The sequence below is a fragment of the Bipolaris zeicola genome, assembly GCF_000523435.1.
Source record: "Bipolaris zeicola 26-R-13 unplaced genomic scaffold scaffold_351, whole genome shotgun sequence".
Classification (NCBI taxonomy): Eukaryota; Fungi; Ascomycota; class Dothideomycetes; order Pleosporales; family Pleosporaceae; genus Bipolaris; species Bipolaris zeicola.
In genome coordinates, this window is record NW_006912400.1 from 1 (window position 1) to 18,888 (window position 18,888).

Below are 18,888 nucleotides of genomic sequence, written 5' to 3' on the forward strand. Positions count from 1 at the left end.
AACTAGACAAAGGCCGAAGCACCATAGTCACGCAATACAGCATAACGTACCAAATTGTAACTAGTTAGATAGAACGGCCTCTGGCCAAAGTCCTACATAGCCAACGGCTGATACAGGACTATAATGGAATAATAATAATAATAATAATAATCACAGTGATAAATCACAAAAGTTTCCTCTGGTAATCAAGTAGTTTGCAATTAAAACATCATCACATCGATTCTTTCACGATCAAGTCTTACTATTCTAGTAGTATCTTCTCTTTTTTTCCAATCTCAAGATCTGATTGATGCATTGGCACATACATGACGGCCCCCCTTAAACGCCCAATGTAATAAGAAAAACCAAAAAAAAAACACAAAGCGACTTGTGGCTGCGACTGCTGCCGTAGCAAATGGTATCGCGATAAATGCCCGAGAGATTCAAAAGCCCAAAGGGTCCAGATGCATGCCTGCGGTAGAAACAAATGATATGAAAATCGGGAAACAAGGAAACAAGAGAAAAAGAGTAACTGATGCGGTATCGAGCGAGCTGTCATGAGTTATGGAAATATACACAAAGGAAAAAGGGGTGGGTGGGCTCAGATGCTAGTGATTCGGCTTCCAGGAGGTGCAGATGCACGATGCGGTCGCAGGTTGATCACGGACTCCAGTTCTCTCAGCATGCTGGTGTTTGCGTCTCGTTGCTCACGAAGCGTAGCTTGGCGAATGCGGTCATCCTGAATCTTTTGCATCCGTTCCTCTCTCGACATGGTAACGCGCGTCTTGGGGATTGCGATGGCTTCGAATACTTCGTCGTCAGAGTTACTGCCCTGGTCGCTGGACGGGGCGCTCTCGCGAGGACTCAAAGTTTCGCCGTTAAGAGCGCGCAGAGCATCAGACGGACTTCCTTCGTCAACAGCAGTCAATCCACCTAGGCTTGGAACTGGCGAGCGTAGACCGCTGCTTGATGCTTGTGAGATTCGGCGCTCCTGTCGGTCAATGTTCAACGCAAGCGCATTCTTCCCTGCTTCCCAAGCCTGCACTAAACTCTTGAGATCGGCTCCAATGGATTCGTACTGCGCCATAAGAGAATGACCCAGATCACTGGCATCTTCCACATCTTCCAAGCTCTTATTCGTCTCTTCCCGCAATACCTGCATCTTTGCCTGCAAACCCCGGATTCCGCTCGAAAGTCCCGACAATTTACGCACTGAGTTTCGAATCTTTTCCCGCCCAGGGGTGGGCGCTACCTTGGCCGGCGATGGCAAAACAAACTGCTCTTCTTCCAATAGCACTCGATTGAACTTTTCGCTCCATTGACCGATAGGACGGGCTGTGTTTAGGATAGAGTCGACTACTGTTGACCATCGTGGGAAATCCAGCGTGCCACCATCAGCCTCCATGGCAAGGAGAGAGCACAGGTACACTCGGCGAAGAATTGACAATCGATATTGGAGAGTGCGAAGCGCTTTCAGGCTTTCGGCGTCTTCGAACTCGGACGGAGTGTAGCTGAGAGCCGCCTCTTGCAGATCCGGGTTGCTGATCTCGTAAACGTCAAAGTACTTTTCCAAGTCATCTTCCTGAATTAGTGGCTTCAAGACTCCACACTGCTCGGAAAGGAAGGGGACAATGTCGGCGTATGCTGCGCGGAGATTGCGACGAAGACGTTGGCAACGGCGGGCCTGACCCTTTTCCTCGATGCGCGAGATTGGGGGTAGTGGACAGCTTCTAGAAGGGGACCGGTGAGCGGGGATAAGGGAAAACCGGTTGGAAACGTGGAGGACCTACAATCTGTAGCCACGAGATACGAGCTCTACCTCTTGGATCAAAGCAAGCGCAGACGACGTAGAGGCTTCAAAGGCTTGCAGGTTGGCGACCAAGGCGGATGCGCCATCGACAGCCTCCTGCCTCAGGTACCGGAGCCATTGACGTCGCATGAAGCCATATACGGCGGATGCAGCGACTGCGAAGACCAGAACCACAAATGCTGACCTACTCCAGCTAAAGGTGGGCTGGCGGCGAGACCAGTGGACTAGCCATACCAAGGCAAATGCTGTTGTGCCTGTCAGAGCGGCGCCGGTAGGGCTTATCGTGGCGACCTTGAACTCGTGCAAGCCGGAGCTTCCGCCTGGCGCAAAGGCGGATATCGATGATGCGCGCAGGCCGTCCTTCTCGCCAAGCAGCTGCGAGGCGACGATGAGGTAGCGGAAGTGTTCGAGGAAGCGCTCATTGTCTGCACGCCTCAATCGCGAATTGACAGCCTTCTGCAGCTGGGTCAGTACGTCTTGACTCACAAAGCGCCAAGCCAGATGAACACACCGAACAGGCCAAGTGAATACGGGAAATGGAGCCATGGCGCGCATGTATGCGCAACGGCTGTGGGAGGCGGTCTCTTATTCTCGATTGCAGAGTAGAGGGTCCTTTGGGTGCAAAGCCCTGGAAGTCGACGTCGGTATCGGCGTGTCGAAGGATAGGAGGGCGTAGGGTATCGTCGTCATCTTCGCCGCCTCTGCCCTGGCCTAGTGCGGCGGTTAGTGGCTGGGGGTGCATCGTTGTCATAACCATCATCATCATGGTGGCGGTTGCTGTGTGTGGGGGGGAGGGGAGGCTCACCTTGGAGCAAGTGAGCGAGGGGTGAGTCGTCCTGTATAATGTTCTCCATGGTGGGAGCGCTACCGCATGATGGGGGAGTGGACGTCGGGTGGTCTTTGGGGCGGCGCGTGAGCTGGTGGTGGTGGTGTTGCGGTGGCTCTAACCCGGGGTGGGCAGGTGATATGGATATAGCTGGGACGGCTGGTGCGGGTGCGGGCGCGGGCGCAGGCGAGGGCGCTGGCAAGGGCGCGTGGTCTGGTGCGTGGGATCCAATCGTGGCAGCTGTCACTTTGTCCGTCTGATGGCAGGGGGGACATTGGGGGATGGGTACGGACAAGAAAAGGGAGCAAGGTAGTAGAAAGGAGAGGCAGCTGGAGTAGTCCGCGCGCGCACACACACACATTACATGCACACATCCACAGCCACACACTTGTTACACTGGCTCTACCATTCGGTCAAGGGAAATGAAGCAGCTTGCGGAGACGGGCCCCCTGTGATTGGCGACTAACCGGCTAACAGCCCGCTCAACCGTTCACGGGGCGGTTTCGTTTCCTCTAGCCGTCTCCGCCGTGCTTTTCATGTGACACCCTGGTCTACAATCCATTCATGCGCCTATCTAGGCGCGCGTTACCCTGAGGCTCAGACTGCCTAGCCCCCCTAAGCCCTCCTTTGTCCCCGACTCGAGTGAACGTTGAGGCCGCAGGCTTCTCGTTTTGGATGCAAAACAATAATTCACCCTCCTACGCCTCATTTCGCCCTTAATGCCGCTTGCCGGCCCTACCGACGCTGCGACCACGCGTCCCTTTCGGATAGCCTGAAATCCACTCCCGATGAGTACGAAGGTCCGGCCCCGCACGTACGCGACTCGCATTCCCAAAGAGTACATGACTGTTTTCTTTTCCTCTTGGTCGACTGGCCTATGTACTCGCTGCGAGCAGTCGTGGTGGTTGCGTGCGAAATGACGCGCATGCATGCAAGCTCGCCTGTGCTCAATCGATAACACAATCGATAAGATAGGGCTGCATGCTGTATGCAGGTACTGCGTTGTGGTGTGCTGTCATGTCCCTGAGACTACGCTGCCACCACCTTGCTATAGTTATGCCATCTCCGCTTACAAACCATGCTTGCCACTTTTTGCTGCCATGACTGAACTACACCCGTCAAGTCTCACCTTGGCCAAGCACCTATGGCAAGATACATGTTGCATCATCGTCCTCGATCTCATTCCTGGAGATTCCGGACAACCGGCCTTATCCCCTCCCGTCAATATGGCTGACACATCGCCATCCGACTATTTCCACAAGGCGACAGCCATGAGCCCCGGTAACATGTCCAATTCTGCAGGCTGAACACCGGTTTTGCTAGCACCATCTCTGCAAGATGTGGCCAACCCAAGTGTGGAATATGCTTCCTCTGAGTCGTCTCATCCTCTTCTTGCAGCATATATCAGTTCCAAGTTTCTTTTCTTAGTGTGCTTCCTTACAAATTCACTCTTCAGCGCTGTGTACAACATCTTGGAGGTTTCTTTTTGGTGACAAACCCACCGTCTACGTAGTCGTCATTATGGACAGCCAAATGCTCCACATGCTCATGGCCACTGTCGAGCTAGTGAACACAAACCTCGACACTACGCCTGCTTCCTGGCGAGATCAACTGCCGGCCATCCGAAACATCACCATTTCGTTTGAGATTTCTGATACAACCCCCGAACAATCTCGGAAATGTTGGCAAATGCCTTTGGTCACTGTCGTCCAGCGGGTAGCATTCGCGGATGCGGATAACGGTCCTATCCCGGACATAGCGGACTGGTGTTTACGACAATTGCTGAAGCTGCTGGCGTTGTACCCTCAAGATCCTGATATTCTGACTTGTAAGCTAAACTCATAGTTTCATGTCCCTTGGCTGACAGTCACGGTGATCGGTCGGCATTGGCTGTTACGAGCGCAAAAAGCACTGGCAAACATTGCTCGAGCAGAAAATGAGCTTCACCCCAACGAAGAAAGCAGTCCCTATCCAGCCCAAGTTACAATGCAACCTCTACTCGGCACTCAAGAGCGAATAAATGGGGCAGATTATGTTGAGGCACGGGCATTACTAGTACCAGCAACCGACTACCTCCAATCTGCCGTGGATGCAGTAAGAGAAAAAGGAGAACTGACTGGGCATTTGCTTTTGACAGCAAGTACCCTTCCCTTCACTTAGCTTTCCAATCGCTAACTACGCAAAGGCCGCCGAAGCATTCATGAGCATTGGCAACGTCACGTCGCCCAGGGTCCATCATGTTTATTTTCGGCAGGCTATGGTTTACCTCCGAACAGCAAAGGGGCTCAACACCTATTTATTACCTTTGCATATGCTCCAGTAGGTATACGTATCCTGTGGTGTTGACAAAGACTAATTGCTTAAGGTATCTTGACGATTACGGATTTCTTTACGACGATGCTTGAAGTCGGAACTGCGTAGTGGAGGAGGTATGCATATAGACCACAAAAGTTTCATCTCAATATTGCTAGATCTTGTATACCTAGAACAGAAATCTCATCTTTAATCATTTACGATCGCGTTGGACAGTGTTGAGATTGTTGAAGCGTTGAAGTGGAGTGCTGTGAAGTCATCCCTACAGTCAAGGGTCCCCGCACGGACCAAGACGGCAAATTGTGGAGCACCGGCGTTACCAGCACTCGACTCCGGCAACCCACCCTCTATCCCACCACAACGGCCATACCTAGCATCGGAGCGGGAGCAGGAATCCGTCGTTTGAGAGCACCCAACAAATCTGTAACACTCGATATCCGCCACAGTTGAGCCCAAACTTAAACCCTTTCTTCGGCCGAAACGCGCATACGGCCGGACATACCACCATTTTGTCCGTGAGCGTCTGTGAGATTACAAGCATACCTTTGTCCTTCCGCGACACCACCCCAGTCGCATTGTCTATCATGGCTGCATCAGCGCTGAACGAGGAGCGGGAGCTTGCCATCAACCCAATCGTTGCAAGCAGCGTACAGCACAATACCCAGGTACGCTTATCAATCGCCATGGCACCGTGTCATTGCCGCCGCCTGGCATACGACATAGCCTATCCTGCTGCGCCTCTGCCCTGCACGATACAGTCACAGACTTACGCTCGCCACAGGTCATCTCCAACATACGAAGTCTGACCGCATCGCTCTTCGGCGTCGCCGCTGGCACACTAGGCCTCGAATCCTACGCTGGCTTCATTTTCTACCTACTCGCATCGCTAGTCGTCTCGGCGCTGCTGTTTGCGCTGAAGACGGAGGGCAAGCCTAGCGCATACTTTTACAGTCCGCTGGGCGATTTGTGGTTGGGAGATGTGTTTGGGGGTTTGAGCGGCTTTGTGCTGACTTGGACACTGTTCTATGGTCTGGTGCGGGCGTAGAGCTTTGGGATGGATGCAGGAATATACGAGAAGTTGAAGAAGATATACATGGTTGCGACGATGCAAAAAGGTGGAAGGTAGCTTAAAACAACTTGTTCGGCCCAGGAAGATGCTCAAATGGGATAGGGGTCAACTAAGTCCAAGTTTGAAACCCATCTGGGTGGGAGAACAGAGCTGTCTTCGAGGACAAAAGACCTCACGAACCTCTTTGAGAGACGCATTCCTGTAGTAGGATATACCTCATGATATCACTCGCCGCATTTTGCCTTTCTTTAGCATGATACCCCGTCCAATCAAGCATTCAGATTCTTCATCTCAAACGTGACCAGTTTGGGCTTGTGAACTTATAGAGTGCAGTTTGCAATGACTTTGCGCATTGAGATGACTGACTCAAGACTTACTTAGAATAGCGTCTCCCGCAATAACGATGGCAAGCACCCATGGTGCCTTGAATCCAAACATTCTCCTGACAGCTGCCACGTTTGTTCATCGCGTGCGTAGTACTCTTGGCAGCTCTTTAACATGCGGTGATCTGTGCATATTTTAGCGTGTGTTTGACGCGCTCCCGCGTTGAGATCCCCTCCATCCATTGTTGCCTTTCTACAACAGAGCGCACTTGTCTTCTTGCACGACGTTTACGATACCCTCCAGCACTACCTTCTCACCTAATCATATCCCAAATCCAAGAGTAAGTCTCTTTTCCCATGACAACTGAACGAAGCTAACAATTTGCAGTGCTTGAGGCACGCTTAGAACAGGCAAACACCTTGAAGAAGGTATGTTTCCCTAGTCAAAAAAGTCAAAAGCCCTTCTAACCGCGTACTAGGTTGTCGATGCTATCAAGGACCTTGTCCAAGACTGCAACTTCGACTGCAATGACATGGGCATTGCGCTCCAAGCCATGGACAACTCGCACGTCGCCCTCGTGTCCATGATGCTCAAGTCGGACGCCTTCTCGCCCTTCCGCTGCGATCGTAACATTGCCCTTGGTATCAACCTGGGCTCGCTCACAAAGGTGCTCCGTGCTGCTGGAAACGAAGACATCCTCACCATCAAGGCCGAGGATGCTCCCGACGTTGTCAACCTTGTCTTTGAGACAAAGACCAGCTCGCGAATTAGCGAGTACGATATCAAGCTCATGGACATTGACCAGGAGCACCTTGGTATCCCCGACACAGACTATGCTGCGACCATATCGATGCCCTCAGCCGAGTTCCAGCGCATTTGCAGAGATTTGGGTGCATTGTCAGAGTCAGGTACGTCCTACGTGACTCGTGACGACATGAGTAAATACTGTTGGCAGAACTAACGTGGATTTAGTCTCAATTGAGTGCTCAAAAGACGGTGTCAAGTTTGCCTGCTCTGGTGACATCGGCTCCGGCTCTGTCATCCTCAAGCAAAACCCCAGCTTAGACAAGCCAGGCGAGTCTGTCACGATCGACATGACCGAGCCTGTTGCCCTTACTTTCTCGCTCAAGTATTTGACCAACTTCTGCAAGGCTAGTGGCCTGTCGGATCAGGTCAAGCTCTGCCTGTCCAGCGAAGTCCCTCTGCTTGTCGAGTATGGCCTACAAGAGCAAAGCTACCTCAGGTTTTACCTCGCACCCAAGGTAAGAGATATTTTTTCCATGCTTCACAGCCATGATGCTAACTAGCGTGCACAGATTGGTGACGAAGACTAAACGAACCACGATTTTATTGACATACGAGCGGCATGTTTTCAGAATAGATGTAGGGAATAAGTGGCGCAATGGCTTTGATGTGCGTCGAGCGTCTAATAGCTTCATGATTATGGCATGCGACACTGGCGTGAATGGGCATCTGCAAGCGGTGTTCTGCGCTTTGGAAACTAAAGGAAGGTTGCCGCCCCACCATGCGAGTCGCGTCATACCCGCGGAATTTCAGATACGGAAATCGATAGTACATGAACAAATACCCCACCTGCGCATACGTCCTCTTGCCCTGACTACTTGCAACTATTACTTGTGAAAATGGCTTCTGACACTCTGATTCCGGATACGCGAGTTCTCGCAATCGCCAGCCATGTAAGAGGAATGGGCGCAAAGCTATGGTGCTTGTAGCTAACGTGCGACAGGTAGTCCACGGGTGAGTTGCATGTTGCGACGGATTGCGCATTCGACTGACTGCAAGCTAAGCTATGTGGGCAACAAGATGGCGACCTTTGTTATGCAGTCACTAGGGTGCGACGTTTCTGCGATCAATACCGTACACTACAGTATGTGTCAGTCGTTGGTGTCTTGGGTACAAACTGACTAACGAACAGGCAATCACACGGCGTATAAACAAATCAAAGGCACGAAAACGTCGGCTGGCGAGATTCTCGAGCTTTACGAAGGCCTCCGCCAATCCAACCTTAACAACTTCGACGTGCTCCTAACAGGATATATGCCCAGTGCCGAGGCCGTACAAGCGATAGGAGCGATTGGAAGGGATATCAAGTTCAATGCGGGTACAAAGCCTGGCAGCTTCTTCTGGGGTGGGTGGATGTTAAACAACATGGTATGGAGCGACGACTGACGAGGACAGTGCTTGACCCGGTCATGGGAGACAACGGCAAGCTATACATACCTGAGGATGAGGTACCAGAGTACAAGGCATTGCTGCGTGAGGCAGATCTGATCCTACCCAACCAGTTTGAGGCCGAGTGCGTGCGCGTGGAAGGTCACAATAGAAATCACGGCTAACAAGACCTACAGACTACTCTCTGAGACTTCAATCACCGACCTCAAGTCTCTCGCAGCTGCAATCCAGGTACTCCACACGAAATACCAAGTCCCACACGTTATCATAACATCGCTCCGCTTGACCCGCGACAACCAAACAGTGTCCTCGAGACCAGTATCAAAAGCCGGCACAGGAACCCACACCCCTTCAAACACCCAAGCCCACGATGCAGCAACCTCCCATCCCTCAACCTGGGAGAACCTCCCCAAGTCCCAACAAACCCCTCTCACCTCCGACTCGGACGACATTGAAAACCTAACCATCATCGGCTCAACCGCAACCTCTGACCACAAACCCCGCCTCTTCCGCATCGACACGCCCCAACTCCCCCTCTTCTTCTCAGGCACCGGCGACATGTTCGCCGCCCTCACCATCCCCCGCCTCATCGAAGCCGTCCACTTAGCCTCAACCCTCGACTCCCCCCTCCACTCCACCCCCAGCTGGCGCTCCCCGGACTCGGTCTCCGCCACTGACCTCCCCCTCGCCCGCGCCTGCCAGAAAGTACTCGCTTCCATGCAATCCATACTCACCAAAACAACAGCGACGTGCTTGACCCGCATGCAAGAATATGACGAGAGGGTTGCGGCGAGTGCGGGTAAGGTGAGGACTGAGGAGCAAGCCGAGGCGCAGAAGAAGAGGCATCTTGCGCTTATGAATGCGAGTGAGGTTACCGTTGTACGGTATGTGAGGGATTTAGTAGACCCGCCGGATGTGGACAGGTTTGAGGCTAAGGCGGTGTAGTTGGTTGAGTGTATTAGCCGGGGGGGGGGGGGACGGTGAATGAGATTTTTTAGATTTTTTTTTGGAATACTAAAACTGTCTTTTGAAATCTGGGAGTAACGTTTGGTGTATATATATATCTCTCTCTCGCTGACGCTCATCCGAACCCTTTTAACTTTGACTGCAAAGTCAATGTTTTTTTTAATACCTGATTGCGGCTGGTTGGGGGGGGGGGATATGGACTTCCTTTCTTTTCTGGGATGATTGATTGGATACGCTATGTAGCAAACAGAGAAGAAAGAAAGAAAGAAAGAAAGAAAGTCATATACAGTCATGAGGATATGGAGGGTTAAGCATAAGGGACTCTTTTTTTTAATTTCATGATGCGTGTACATGTGATTGGAGGCAAATCGTTTTGATTCTGATTCTTTGTCTTTGTTGAGAACACTTATTGTTGTTTCTCTCTTCTACGTGGGAGTGCTTAGAATGCTTTTGACACTTTGGTCTTTGTCAATTGACACGAGTAATGTATCCAGTACTCTTTTGCTCGTGCAATTGTACTCTTCAATTGAGCATATTATGGCCATGTCTCTTATACCAATCTTCTTCCTTGCTGTTTGAAATTGACCAGCAAATCATTCTTTACTCCTTCTCTTCAGTCTCCGCCGCCGCCGCTGGCTCAGCAGCAGCAGGAGTAGCACCAAACCCGCCGGTACTTCCAAACCCACCAGCGCCCCTAACACTCTGTTCCAACTCCTCGACAACAACCACATTGGGCATGGCAATCTTCTCAACCACAAGCTGCGCAATGCGGTCCCCAATTTTAATCTCGAAATCCTCATCCGAAAGATTCGCCAGTATCACACCCACGGGGCCCCGATAATCCGCATCGATGACGCCCGCCATGGTGTCAATGCCGTGTTTATATGCGAGTCCCGAGCGCGGTGCTACTCTGCCATCTGTTCATCGTAACTATCAGCAAAAGCACCCTCACGCCGCCATCATCATCACCATCACCATCAGATCATAAGAAAGAAGAGGCGAGAAAATAGAAAAAAAAACATACACGTCCCCACAGGCACCGAGATCTTAATATCCGTCCCAACCAACTTGCGCCCCCTCGCGGGAATCACCACATCCACCGCACTATAAAGATCGTGGCCGGCGGCAAAGGCACTACCCTTTGTCGGGGCTTTGGCATTGGGGCTCAGCAATTGCACTTGCAATTGCTGTTCTGCGGCAGCGCCGGCGGCGATTGAGGGCGCAATGGGAGCGGGGGGTTGTAGGACTGACGACATGTTTGCGAGGGGTGTTGGGGTTGCGAGGCCGGAGTCTGTGCCGCGGGGTAGGGTAGAGGGTTGGGTTAGGGGCGAGGGGGAGATTACTTTTGTTCGTTTGGGGAGGGGAGAGGAGGGGAGGCTGGGGGGAGAGTGGGGAGGTAAGGGGGTGTCGGACATTGAGGTGGTATTGAGTGTTGTTGTCGTGTTGTTGCTTCGTTGGTGTTGATGTTGTTGTTGTTGTTTGGAGGGGCGGTGAGAAGGGGGGTTGGCTTGGACGCGTTTTTTTGGTGGGGTTCGGGGGACAGACGTGGCGCGTCACCGTCTGTTGTCGTCCTGTTCATCCACCACCATCTTCTGCCGCATCTTCACCCATTGTGCAATTGTCTCTTTTCTCGTTGTTTCTTGCCGCATCAAAATAATTTGACGACTTCAAATTGCGATGACGTATACCTGGTTCGGTGCGTCCGACGGGGAGAGAGGCCGAGCAAGCAGGTTGCAGCGTTGTTTAGTGGCCGTGCCGTTGCTTTCAAACGGTTCTGTTGGCCCCTCGGAACGCCAGTCGATAGCGTGCTCTGTGTCCCAGCGCTGGGATGCCGATCCTACTGCGAGTGGCATTGGTACCTCGGCTTGCGTTTCAGCTTCATGTGGGGACTGCAGTAGCAAGGAGTGCTAAATACTCACAGCATCAGCATCGCATCAGCAGTCACGCGTTCAAGGGATACTTTGGTACCTTGGGTTTCCCATGCTGCGCGTGACCATTGCCACCACAATGACATGTGACTCTGGCATGATCAAAGAGCCGCACAAGGCCTCCAAAGATCGTGGCGTGTGTCGATCAGATTAGGTTCCGTCTGAACCGCTTTCTGGCATCCGATTCTGGGCAGTCACCAGCATGTTTTGAGGCTGCTCGAGAGGGTGAAGACACGGACAGCGACAGCTGCCTCAGGTACCGGCAGTTGGGTGCCGGGAGACATGCCGTGATGGGGAACAACAAGACAGATGGAGAGACGGAGCGAGTCAGCAGCAGCTCCGGCTCCGGTCCTGGCCTTGAGGACAGCAAAAGCCGACTCCGACGAGATGAGGCCAAGCCACGGGTAATAAGCTTAGTCGTCAGGCTTGAAAAACAGCCAAGTTCCACATACTCACTACGACGCATGAGATGGACGTTCGCATGCTGCTTACGACATGTTCCCTCTGATCACAAACACGTTTGCTCCTCCAGCGGCCAATCTCACGATCCCCGCGAAACCTGTCACTCGATGCCTGTCGCCCTCCGCACTCGGGTGCCGCACTCTCCACGTCGCACTACGGTCGCTTTCGTCTTCTCCAGACGGAGATTAGTTTCCAGTCAGACAGGCATCAGGCCTCCAAGCCGCACCTGACCAGCCGTCTGCGTCTGCTGTTCCAGGCGCACGGTGTCGAGTGGATACTGCATTTGAGCCGCAGCGGCGTGGCCGGTCCATGAAAGGATAGAAAATTTTGCCTCGAGACCTGTTAGTGTGACAAAATCTTCCCGATAGTTTGGCCAAGCGCTACATGTCCGGTCGCACGCCACGGCCGCCGACCATCGTGGTTGGCTGACACTTGGCTCTCGCAGCTCCAAGCGCGCCATGCAGAGCTTGTTGAGCCTCACGGGGTCTGGAGAGAACTAATGTACCCCACCTGCCCCGTCGTTCTCACGCGCCCTTGGGATGGCCAGAAGCAAAAAATTGTCACGCCCTCTCTCTCCCCGCCCCTCCCTCCTCCACCACCACCCGCTTCGTCATGCCACAGACTCCCACCTGGCAACTGCGCTCCCCTCAAAACTTACCAGTTACCAAACCCCAGCCGCATTCCAGAAGACTCTTGCCACAAGGTTCCATGCATGCATCTTGACCCCGACCCCGACCCCGAACGCGCCAGCCATTCCACGGCATCATTGCCTAGCTGGGTCAGGAATTGGGCGATTATTATCCCTACGTGTATAGTTCCATGACACACCTGCCCGTGATTGGCGAGTAATGCAAATCATGGCTGCTTGCGGCACCTCCTTCGCTACCACCAGCAACACGATTGATCAAACACAAACGTACGCGCTGCGTGCTCGTATGCATGCCTGCGTGTGAATGAGGTCAACGGCTAAGGCCATCTATGCGCACAACCTGTCGGATCATACACATCTACCTAAGGTTCTGCGCTACTGCTGTGCTGCCCTACCATTTGCCCATTCTCGGCGCCACCTTTTCGCTTAACTCCCAACTGCCATGCCACTGACATTGCCCGCGTCAACAGCCAGCCCGCGTCTGTCACGTTACGTACGTCTGTAATTCTTTGTACCGTGATGCTCGGCCTACTACTACCACACCGCGCATGCTTACCGTGTCCCAGCAAACTCGCCAGCGTGGAGACCGCTAAACATAGATGCGCCTAGCACGACCTCGACTTTTCTACTGCCACGCCGAGGCAATTCTAGTTCCACCACCACCCAGAGGCGACCTCAATCGCAGGCCCGCAACGTACGAGCGGGATTCGTCTGGTCTGGTCTAGCTCATAAACTAAGCAATACGCTAGCAGTCCCCAGCTTCATCGGACCTATTCCCAATAGCACGCTAGCCCCTCAAATGTCTAGCGCATTGTCCCCATGCTTCTAGTCTCCGGGACTGGAGAGCTGCCCATGGAGATCCCATGCCCATGGGAATGAGTTCTCCATCTGTACTTAAGCTGGGTTGATCCGCCCCCCAAGCAAACATCATCTCATCCGAGTACACACCTTTTTACTCTGGGCTCGAGTCTTTTCTCAACACCACTCTGCCCTTTCTCACATTCAACCTCCAGTCATGGGTCTGACTTTGAAGAAGCCCGAGGGCGTGGCCGGTTCCACTGCGCCCGCCATCATTGTCGGCTTGTTTGTTGCTTTTGGTGGTATCCTCTTCGGGTATGCAGTCTCAACTTCTCTATCAAGCAACATCAGTCACTAACAGCGTTTTACAGATATGATACTGGTACCATTGGTGGTATCCTGGGAATGAAGCACTGGCGTGAGGTCTTCAGCACTGGATACGTCAACCCCAAGGACAACCTTCCTGATGTCACCGCCGACCAGACCTCGCTCATTGTCTCTATCCTCTCTGCTGGTACCTTTTTCGGTGCCCTGACTGCCGCCCCTACTGCCGATTTCCTCGGTCGTCGCCTTGGTCTCGTTGCCAGCAACATTGTCTTCTGTCTTGGTGTTATTCTCCAGACCGTTGCTACTGATATCCCCCTGTTTGTTGCTGGTCGTTTCTTCGCTGGTTACGGAGTCGGTATGATCTCTGCCACCATTCCTCTCTACCAATCCGAGACTGCCCCCAAGTGGATCCGTGGTACCATTGTCGGTTGCTACCAGCTTGCCATCACCATTGGTCTTTTGCTTGCTGCCATCGTCGACAATGCCACCAAGGACAGGGACGACACTGGCTCTTACCGCATTCCCATTGCTGTCCAGTTCGCCTGGGCCATTGTCCTCTTCACTGGTTGCATCTGGCTTCCCGAGACTCCTCGTTGGTTCATCAAGAAGGGTCGCCCAGAAAGGGCTGCCAAGTCTCTCTCTACCCTTCGCCGCCTCAACATTGACGACCCTGCCCTCGTTGAGGAGTTGGCTGAGATCACTGCCAACCACGAGTACGAGCTGTCTCTCGGCAAGGCCACTTACGCCGACTGCTTCCGTGGTAACCTTGGAAAGCGTCTTGCAACTGGTTGTGCGCTCCAGTCTCTTCAGCAACTCACTGGTGTCAACTTCATCTTCTACTATGGTACTTCCTTCTTCCAGAACTCTGGTATCAAGAACCCCTTTGTTGTCACTATGATTACCTCTTGCGTCAACGTCGCCTCCACCCTTCCAGGTCTCTACCTCGTCGAGAAGTGGGGTCGCCGCAACCTCCTCCTCTTCGGTGCCGTCGGTATGGCTGTCTGCCAGTTCATCGTCGCTATTACCGGTACTGTCGCTGGTGTTGAGAACCTGGCTGCCCAGAAGGCCTTGATCGCATTCGTCTGCATCTACATCTTCTTCTTCGCCTGCTCTTGGGGTCCAGTTGCCTGGGTCGTTACTGGTGAGATCTTCCCTCTCAAGGTCCGTGCCAAGTCGCTCTCCATGACCACCGCCAGCAACTGGCTCCTCAACTTCGCCATTGGATACGCCACCCCTTACATGGTCAACGACGGCCCTGGCAACGCCAACATGGGCGCAAAGGTCTTCTTCGTCTGGGGCGGATGCTGCTTCATCTGCATCTTCTTCGTCTGGGGCATGATCTACGAGACCAAGGGTCTCTCCCTCGAGCAAGTCGACGAGCTCTATGGCAAGTGCTCCAAGGCCTGGAAGTCCCCTGGCTTCGTCCCCACCGTCTCCTTCCAGGATGTTCAGGACATGCAGGCCGACAACCGCCGCGCCAGCCTTACTGACATTGAGGCTGATGCTTCTCGCAAGAGGAGCGCTACTCACGCCGAGTACCCCGAGAAGACTGTCGTTTAAAGCATTCAAATCTGCAGACATGCAGATGTGGATTGGGAATAGACATTTAGATGTTTTTTGATCATTTCACACGAAGGCTTGTACATACGCATACCATGTCTTATGGGAGCCAAATGGGCAACATATAGTTGCATCGTTTTTTGTTTTTTTCCCGTTTTCATCTACATATATACCTCCATCATCACGAGTTATGAAGTTTTAATGAATTAATTCACTTATACCCAAACATCCAAAACTCTTGTCTTTGCTGTGAAAAATCTCTCACCATCAATCCCCCCCCCAGCCTTTATTTCACCGTGCTAATCCCCATCTCGCCCTACTTTCCCCTTTCCCTTCCCAATTCCACCTCACCCACACCTGTTTTCTTTGCCACTCCCATCCCCTCATCCCCACAAAAAATACCACCACACACCCTTGTCCCCCCCTCCCCAACACAAACATCCGCATACGCAATACGGCCACCCATGTGCAACCCAACCTATACCGCAGCCCCTCCACCCCATGTTAAATGCCTCACCCGCCTCAGGATGCTGCACGCGTCCCCCCATCTCTTCCCGGCCTAGTCTCCTTTCCTTCCGCCCCTCCCTCCCCTAAAAAGACGGAGACACGGGGCAACCAACTTTTAGATTGTAACGTAAACTACACTAGCTTTCTAGCTTCGCACACATACACACGGGGTTAGGTTTAGTTTGTTTTGTGATCCCCGCAATTTAGTTAGCGTGTGTACGGTGCGCGGCGCTTTTGGTGGCGTAGGGCGGGGGGGGATGGGGTTGTGACGTCGTGGATCGAGGGAGGGGGGGGGAGAATACGAAGGGGGAGGGCGTTTGAGAGAAGGGGCAGAGATTTGGGAGAAGGGAATAGACGAAGGGAGATGGGTAAAGATGGGTTTGGGGAGTGATGAGGCTGAGAGGGAGGCGACGGAGCATGCGATGCGATGCAGGTGCTTGTTTGGTTATCTTTGGTGGGATTCGGGATTCGGAATGTGGGATGCCCGGTGAGGGGAGATAGTGAGGGTGGGGTTTGGCACTGGGTTGAGGGCGCGTGTAGACTAGGTGTAGAAGGGAAGATGTGGGTTTGGGGTGGAGATGGGGCGGTGAATGGGGTAGGACGGTTGGCTAGTGTGGATACTTTGTGGGTTGGGAATAGAGGGGTACTTCGGGTGTTGGGCTGCGTGATAACACATGGGACCTTTTATGGTAACTCTCCCCCCCCCCCTCACTTTTCCTCTTTCTTTTATGTTGTATTTTATAGGAATGCAATAGATGGAGTGGTGAATATCTTTGAGGGAATTGTATTCATCACAAGGAAGAGCGGGTTGTGAGTTGTTCACTTGATGCCGAGATGTACTATCTTAGCGTACACTACAGGGACTTGCGATGTTCTGAAGAAAGCGAGATAACGCTAGTTTAGACAGCCTTTCTAGTAGGTCGATGGAAACATGTCACGGGTTACTGAGCTTTCTTGGCATCTCATTGTGGAATAGAAGAAAGTCACTGTGGAGTCGGTACCGCACAGTTAGATAAGCAATCCATGTGTCTCGCATGTTGGTAACTTGGCTTCTTCATCTGCTCCCGTTCTCCAGGCAAACGGCTTGTGCATCGATGAAATATCAGATTAAATTTCTCAAGGGTAAAGCAAGCGTGGATCATTAAAGAAATCATATCCGTGGAAGTATCTTGAAACAGTATTGGTTCTAGATTCGGGGGATTGAAAGCTACGCAAAAGAGCGTAGCGATGGTGTCTGATTAGTTGCGCTAAGGAGACTACAGGCTACTTCAGGGCCGGAGATCGTACCAGAAGATAAGCTAGCCAAGAAGACAGAAAGAAGATGCAGCAAATGGTAAACGCTTTAGCCGCCACATGCCTCACGGCGAGTAAGAAGGGAGAGTAATGGAGCTTATTAAAACAAACCTATGTAGATATGGCTAACCTGTTAGTTTAGCACCGTGCATTCCACGCTAGCATTCGGTGTTGTATAGCATGACGTCGAGTTGCTTAAGGGTCGGATGGAACTATATACCCTATGCACGTGACTGTGGCTTTATTGAATCGAGGGCTGGCCTTCCTGGGCCTCCAGTTCAGAGTATCGTGACCCTTTTGTCACTAAGTAGTTGAACGATTGCGATCATACAGTACTAGTTCATAAGTCTGGCCTTGCTAGCCGAAACCCCACCATTATTAAAAGTTGACGCCTATACTACTACTACTGTAAGAGGCTACGCCATGAATGAAGCACGTGATAATACCACGTGCTTACTATAGAGACGCTTAGTTATTAGAAGTTCCTCGTAAGAAAGAACTAACGAAAGGATATAAAGTAGAAGTTACTATACGATAACTTTACTCTTCTTATCTTTCTTCTTCTATAGTATAGGTTAATACAAACTCGTTCGAAGGCCTCTTCGCCCCTTAACAACTTACTTCTTTAAAGCTTATACTACTACGTAATATCTAAGTCATAAAATTACGCTCTATAGATATTATTTTAATAATAGCGTAGTATAGCGTTAGTGGTAGGCATTGTAAAAAGTGGGTGGGGTTGGTGTTTGTGGGGTGGTGGAGCTTGGCGAGGCCAGATATATGAAACATGACTGTAGTATCATGTGAATTTGTGGGGTAGTAGGACCAACTCTACTTACGATGACATGGAGTGTGAACACAACAACACTTCATCACGCTGTTCTTAAATTATGAATACTCTGGAGCGAAAGTTCTACGTCGTTCCTGAAGGTTTAGTTCCGGAGGGTACTGACGTTGTTCTTGGTGGCCAAGACGATCAAATCGTTCTTCCATCTCTTGATCCGGCATCAAATTTCACACGATTCCTTCCTCCAAATGCAACCGATACTCCATAAGATCTATTTGTACCTGGTCTGTCAAGCGCAACGATCCAAGCCCCACGCTTCACTCGTCAGTCCAATCGATCCGAGTTTCTCATCTACACGGATGGGGCATGTAGTGAGAATGGAGGGAAAGATACTAGAGGAGGTTGTGCCTTTGTCTATCGTCCCAAAACATCTCCCTCGATGATTCCGTCAAGAACTTCTACTGGGCATTCTACCCGCTCCATGAACCTTCATACAATTGGCGCTTCTAAATTTCGACTTGAGTCCCGCGGCCCGACGGGAGAAGTAGTACCTCAGACCAGTAACAGAGCCGAACTCCGTGCCGTTATCGCTGCGCTCGAGTTTCGGCTGTGGAACAACGAGGGATGCCGACGCCTTGTGATCGCAACAGACTCGTCTTACGTAGTTGACGGGTCTACACAATGGATCTACAAATGGATGCAAAATGGGTGGCAAACATCAACGCACAAGCCAGTGAAGAACCAGGATCTCTGGAAGGAGCTCAGTAAAGAACGCGAGAGATGGAGCAAAGCAGGGCTAGAAGTACAGTTCTGGCTTATTCCAAGAAGGCTAAACACAGTAGCAGATCAGCTAGCGAAGGAAGCTGCTGCTCTTCCTGACAAAGAGAATTGGGGAGAAATCAAGGGTGTATTGTGCTAATCAAGTTTGAGAATTGACACTTCGTTTTGATTGTGATAGTGGATTCGAACGATGTTTTAAAAGAGTCTGGCTCTAACGTCTCTATTCCAATCTATTCTTAAACCCACTAACGTGTTCCACCAGTAAGCGGCCCACCCCAGTAAGTGGTCCACCCCACCAAACCTGACACGACTCTCCA

General features: G+C 51.8%; 7 protein-coding genes across 7 annotated transcripts; 5 read left to right on the top strand and 2 right to left on the bottom strand.

The window, feature by feature from the left end:
* Nucleotides 1-580: 580 nt before the first annotated feature.
* Nucleotides 581-2,643, bottom strand: COCCADRAFT_41631 (uncharacterized protein; the record flags this gene model as incomplete). The annotated part of the gene is made up of 4 exons (XM_007719801.1): nucleotides 581-1,709; nucleotides 1,770-2,245; nucleotides 2,301-2,500; nucleotides 2,595-2,643. The coding sequence occupies 4 exons, from the start codon at nucleotides 2,641-2,643 to the stop codon at nucleotides 581-583; spliced, it is 1,854 nt and encodes a 617-aa protein (XP_007717991.1).
* A 1,493-nt stretch (nucleotides 2,644-4,136) lies between these two features.
* COCCADRAFT_41632 (uncharacterized protein) lies at nucleotides 4,137-4,775 on the top strand (the record flags this gene model as incomplete). Its single annotated transcript, XM_007719802.1, has 2 exons — nucleotides 4,137-4,443; nucleotides 4,483-4,775. The coding sequence occupies 2 exons, from the start codon at nucleotides 4,137-4,139 to the stop codon at nucleotides 4,773-4,775; spliced, it is 600 nt and encodes a 199-aa protein (XP_007717992.1).
* A 737-nt stretch (nucleotides 4,776-5,512) lies between these two features.
* COCCADRAFT_41633 (uncharacterized protein) lies at nucleotides 5,513-7,655 on the top strand (the record flags this gene model as incomplete). Its single annotated transcript, XM_007719803.1, has 6 exons — nucleotides 5,513-5,593; nucleotides 5,710-5,887; nucleotides 6,709-6,749; nucleotides 6,800-7,229; nucleotides 7,294-7,583; nucleotides 7,638-7,655. 6 exons carry the CDS (start codon nucleotides 5,513-5,515, stop codon nucleotides 7,653-7,655), a joined length of 1,038 nt encoding a protein of 345 aa, XP_007717993.1.
* Nucleotides 7,656-7,964: 309 nt separating this feature from the next.
* Nucleotides 7,965-9,459, top strand: COCCADRAFT_110999 (uncharacterized protein; the record flags this gene model as incomplete). The annotated part of the gene is made up of 6 exons (XM_007719804.1): nucleotides 7,965-8,018; nucleotides 8,069-8,079; nucleotides 8,130-8,209; nucleotides 8,258-8,470; nucleotides 8,521-8,638; nucleotides 8,691-9,459. The coding sequence occupies 6 exons, from the start codon at nucleotides 7,965-7,967 to the stop codon at nucleotides 9,457-9,459; spliced, it is 1,245 nt and encodes a 414-aa protein (XP_007717994.1).
* A 621-nt stretch (nucleotides 9,460-10,080) lies between these two features.
* On the bottom strand, nucleotides 10,081-10,736 carry COCCADRAFT_9767 (uncharacterized protein; the record flags this gene model as incomplete). Its single annotated transcript, XM_007719805.1, has 2 exons — nucleotides 10,081-10,397; nucleotides 10,505-10,736. The coding sequence occupies 2 exons, from the start codon at nucleotides 10,734-10,736 to the stop codon at nucleotides 10,081-10,083; spliced, it is 549 nt and encodes a 182-aa protein (XP_007717995.1).
* Nucleotides 10,737-12,288: 1,552 nt separating this feature from the next.
* On the top strand, nucleotides 12,289-12,693 carry COCCADRAFT_110993 (uncharacterized protein; the record flags this gene model as incomplete). The annotated part of the gene is made up of 1 exon (XM_007719806.1): nucleotides 12,289-12,693. A coding segment is annotated over one exon (405 nt), but the record flags the coding sequence as incomplete, so codon positions are not given.
* Nucleotides 12,694-13,534: 841 nt separating this feature from the next.
* Nucleotides 13,535-15,204, top strand: COCCADRAFT_9768 (uncharacterized protein; the record flags this gene model as incomplete). Its single annotated transcript, XM_007719807.1, has 2 exons — nucleotides 13,535-13,632; nucleotides 13,689-15,204. The coding sequence occupies 2 exons, from the start codon at nucleotides 13,535-13,537 to the stop codon at nucleotides 15,202-15,204; spliced, it is 1,614 nt and encodes a 537-aa protein (XP_007717997.1).
* Nucleotides 15,205-18,888: the final 3,684 nt, after the last annotated feature.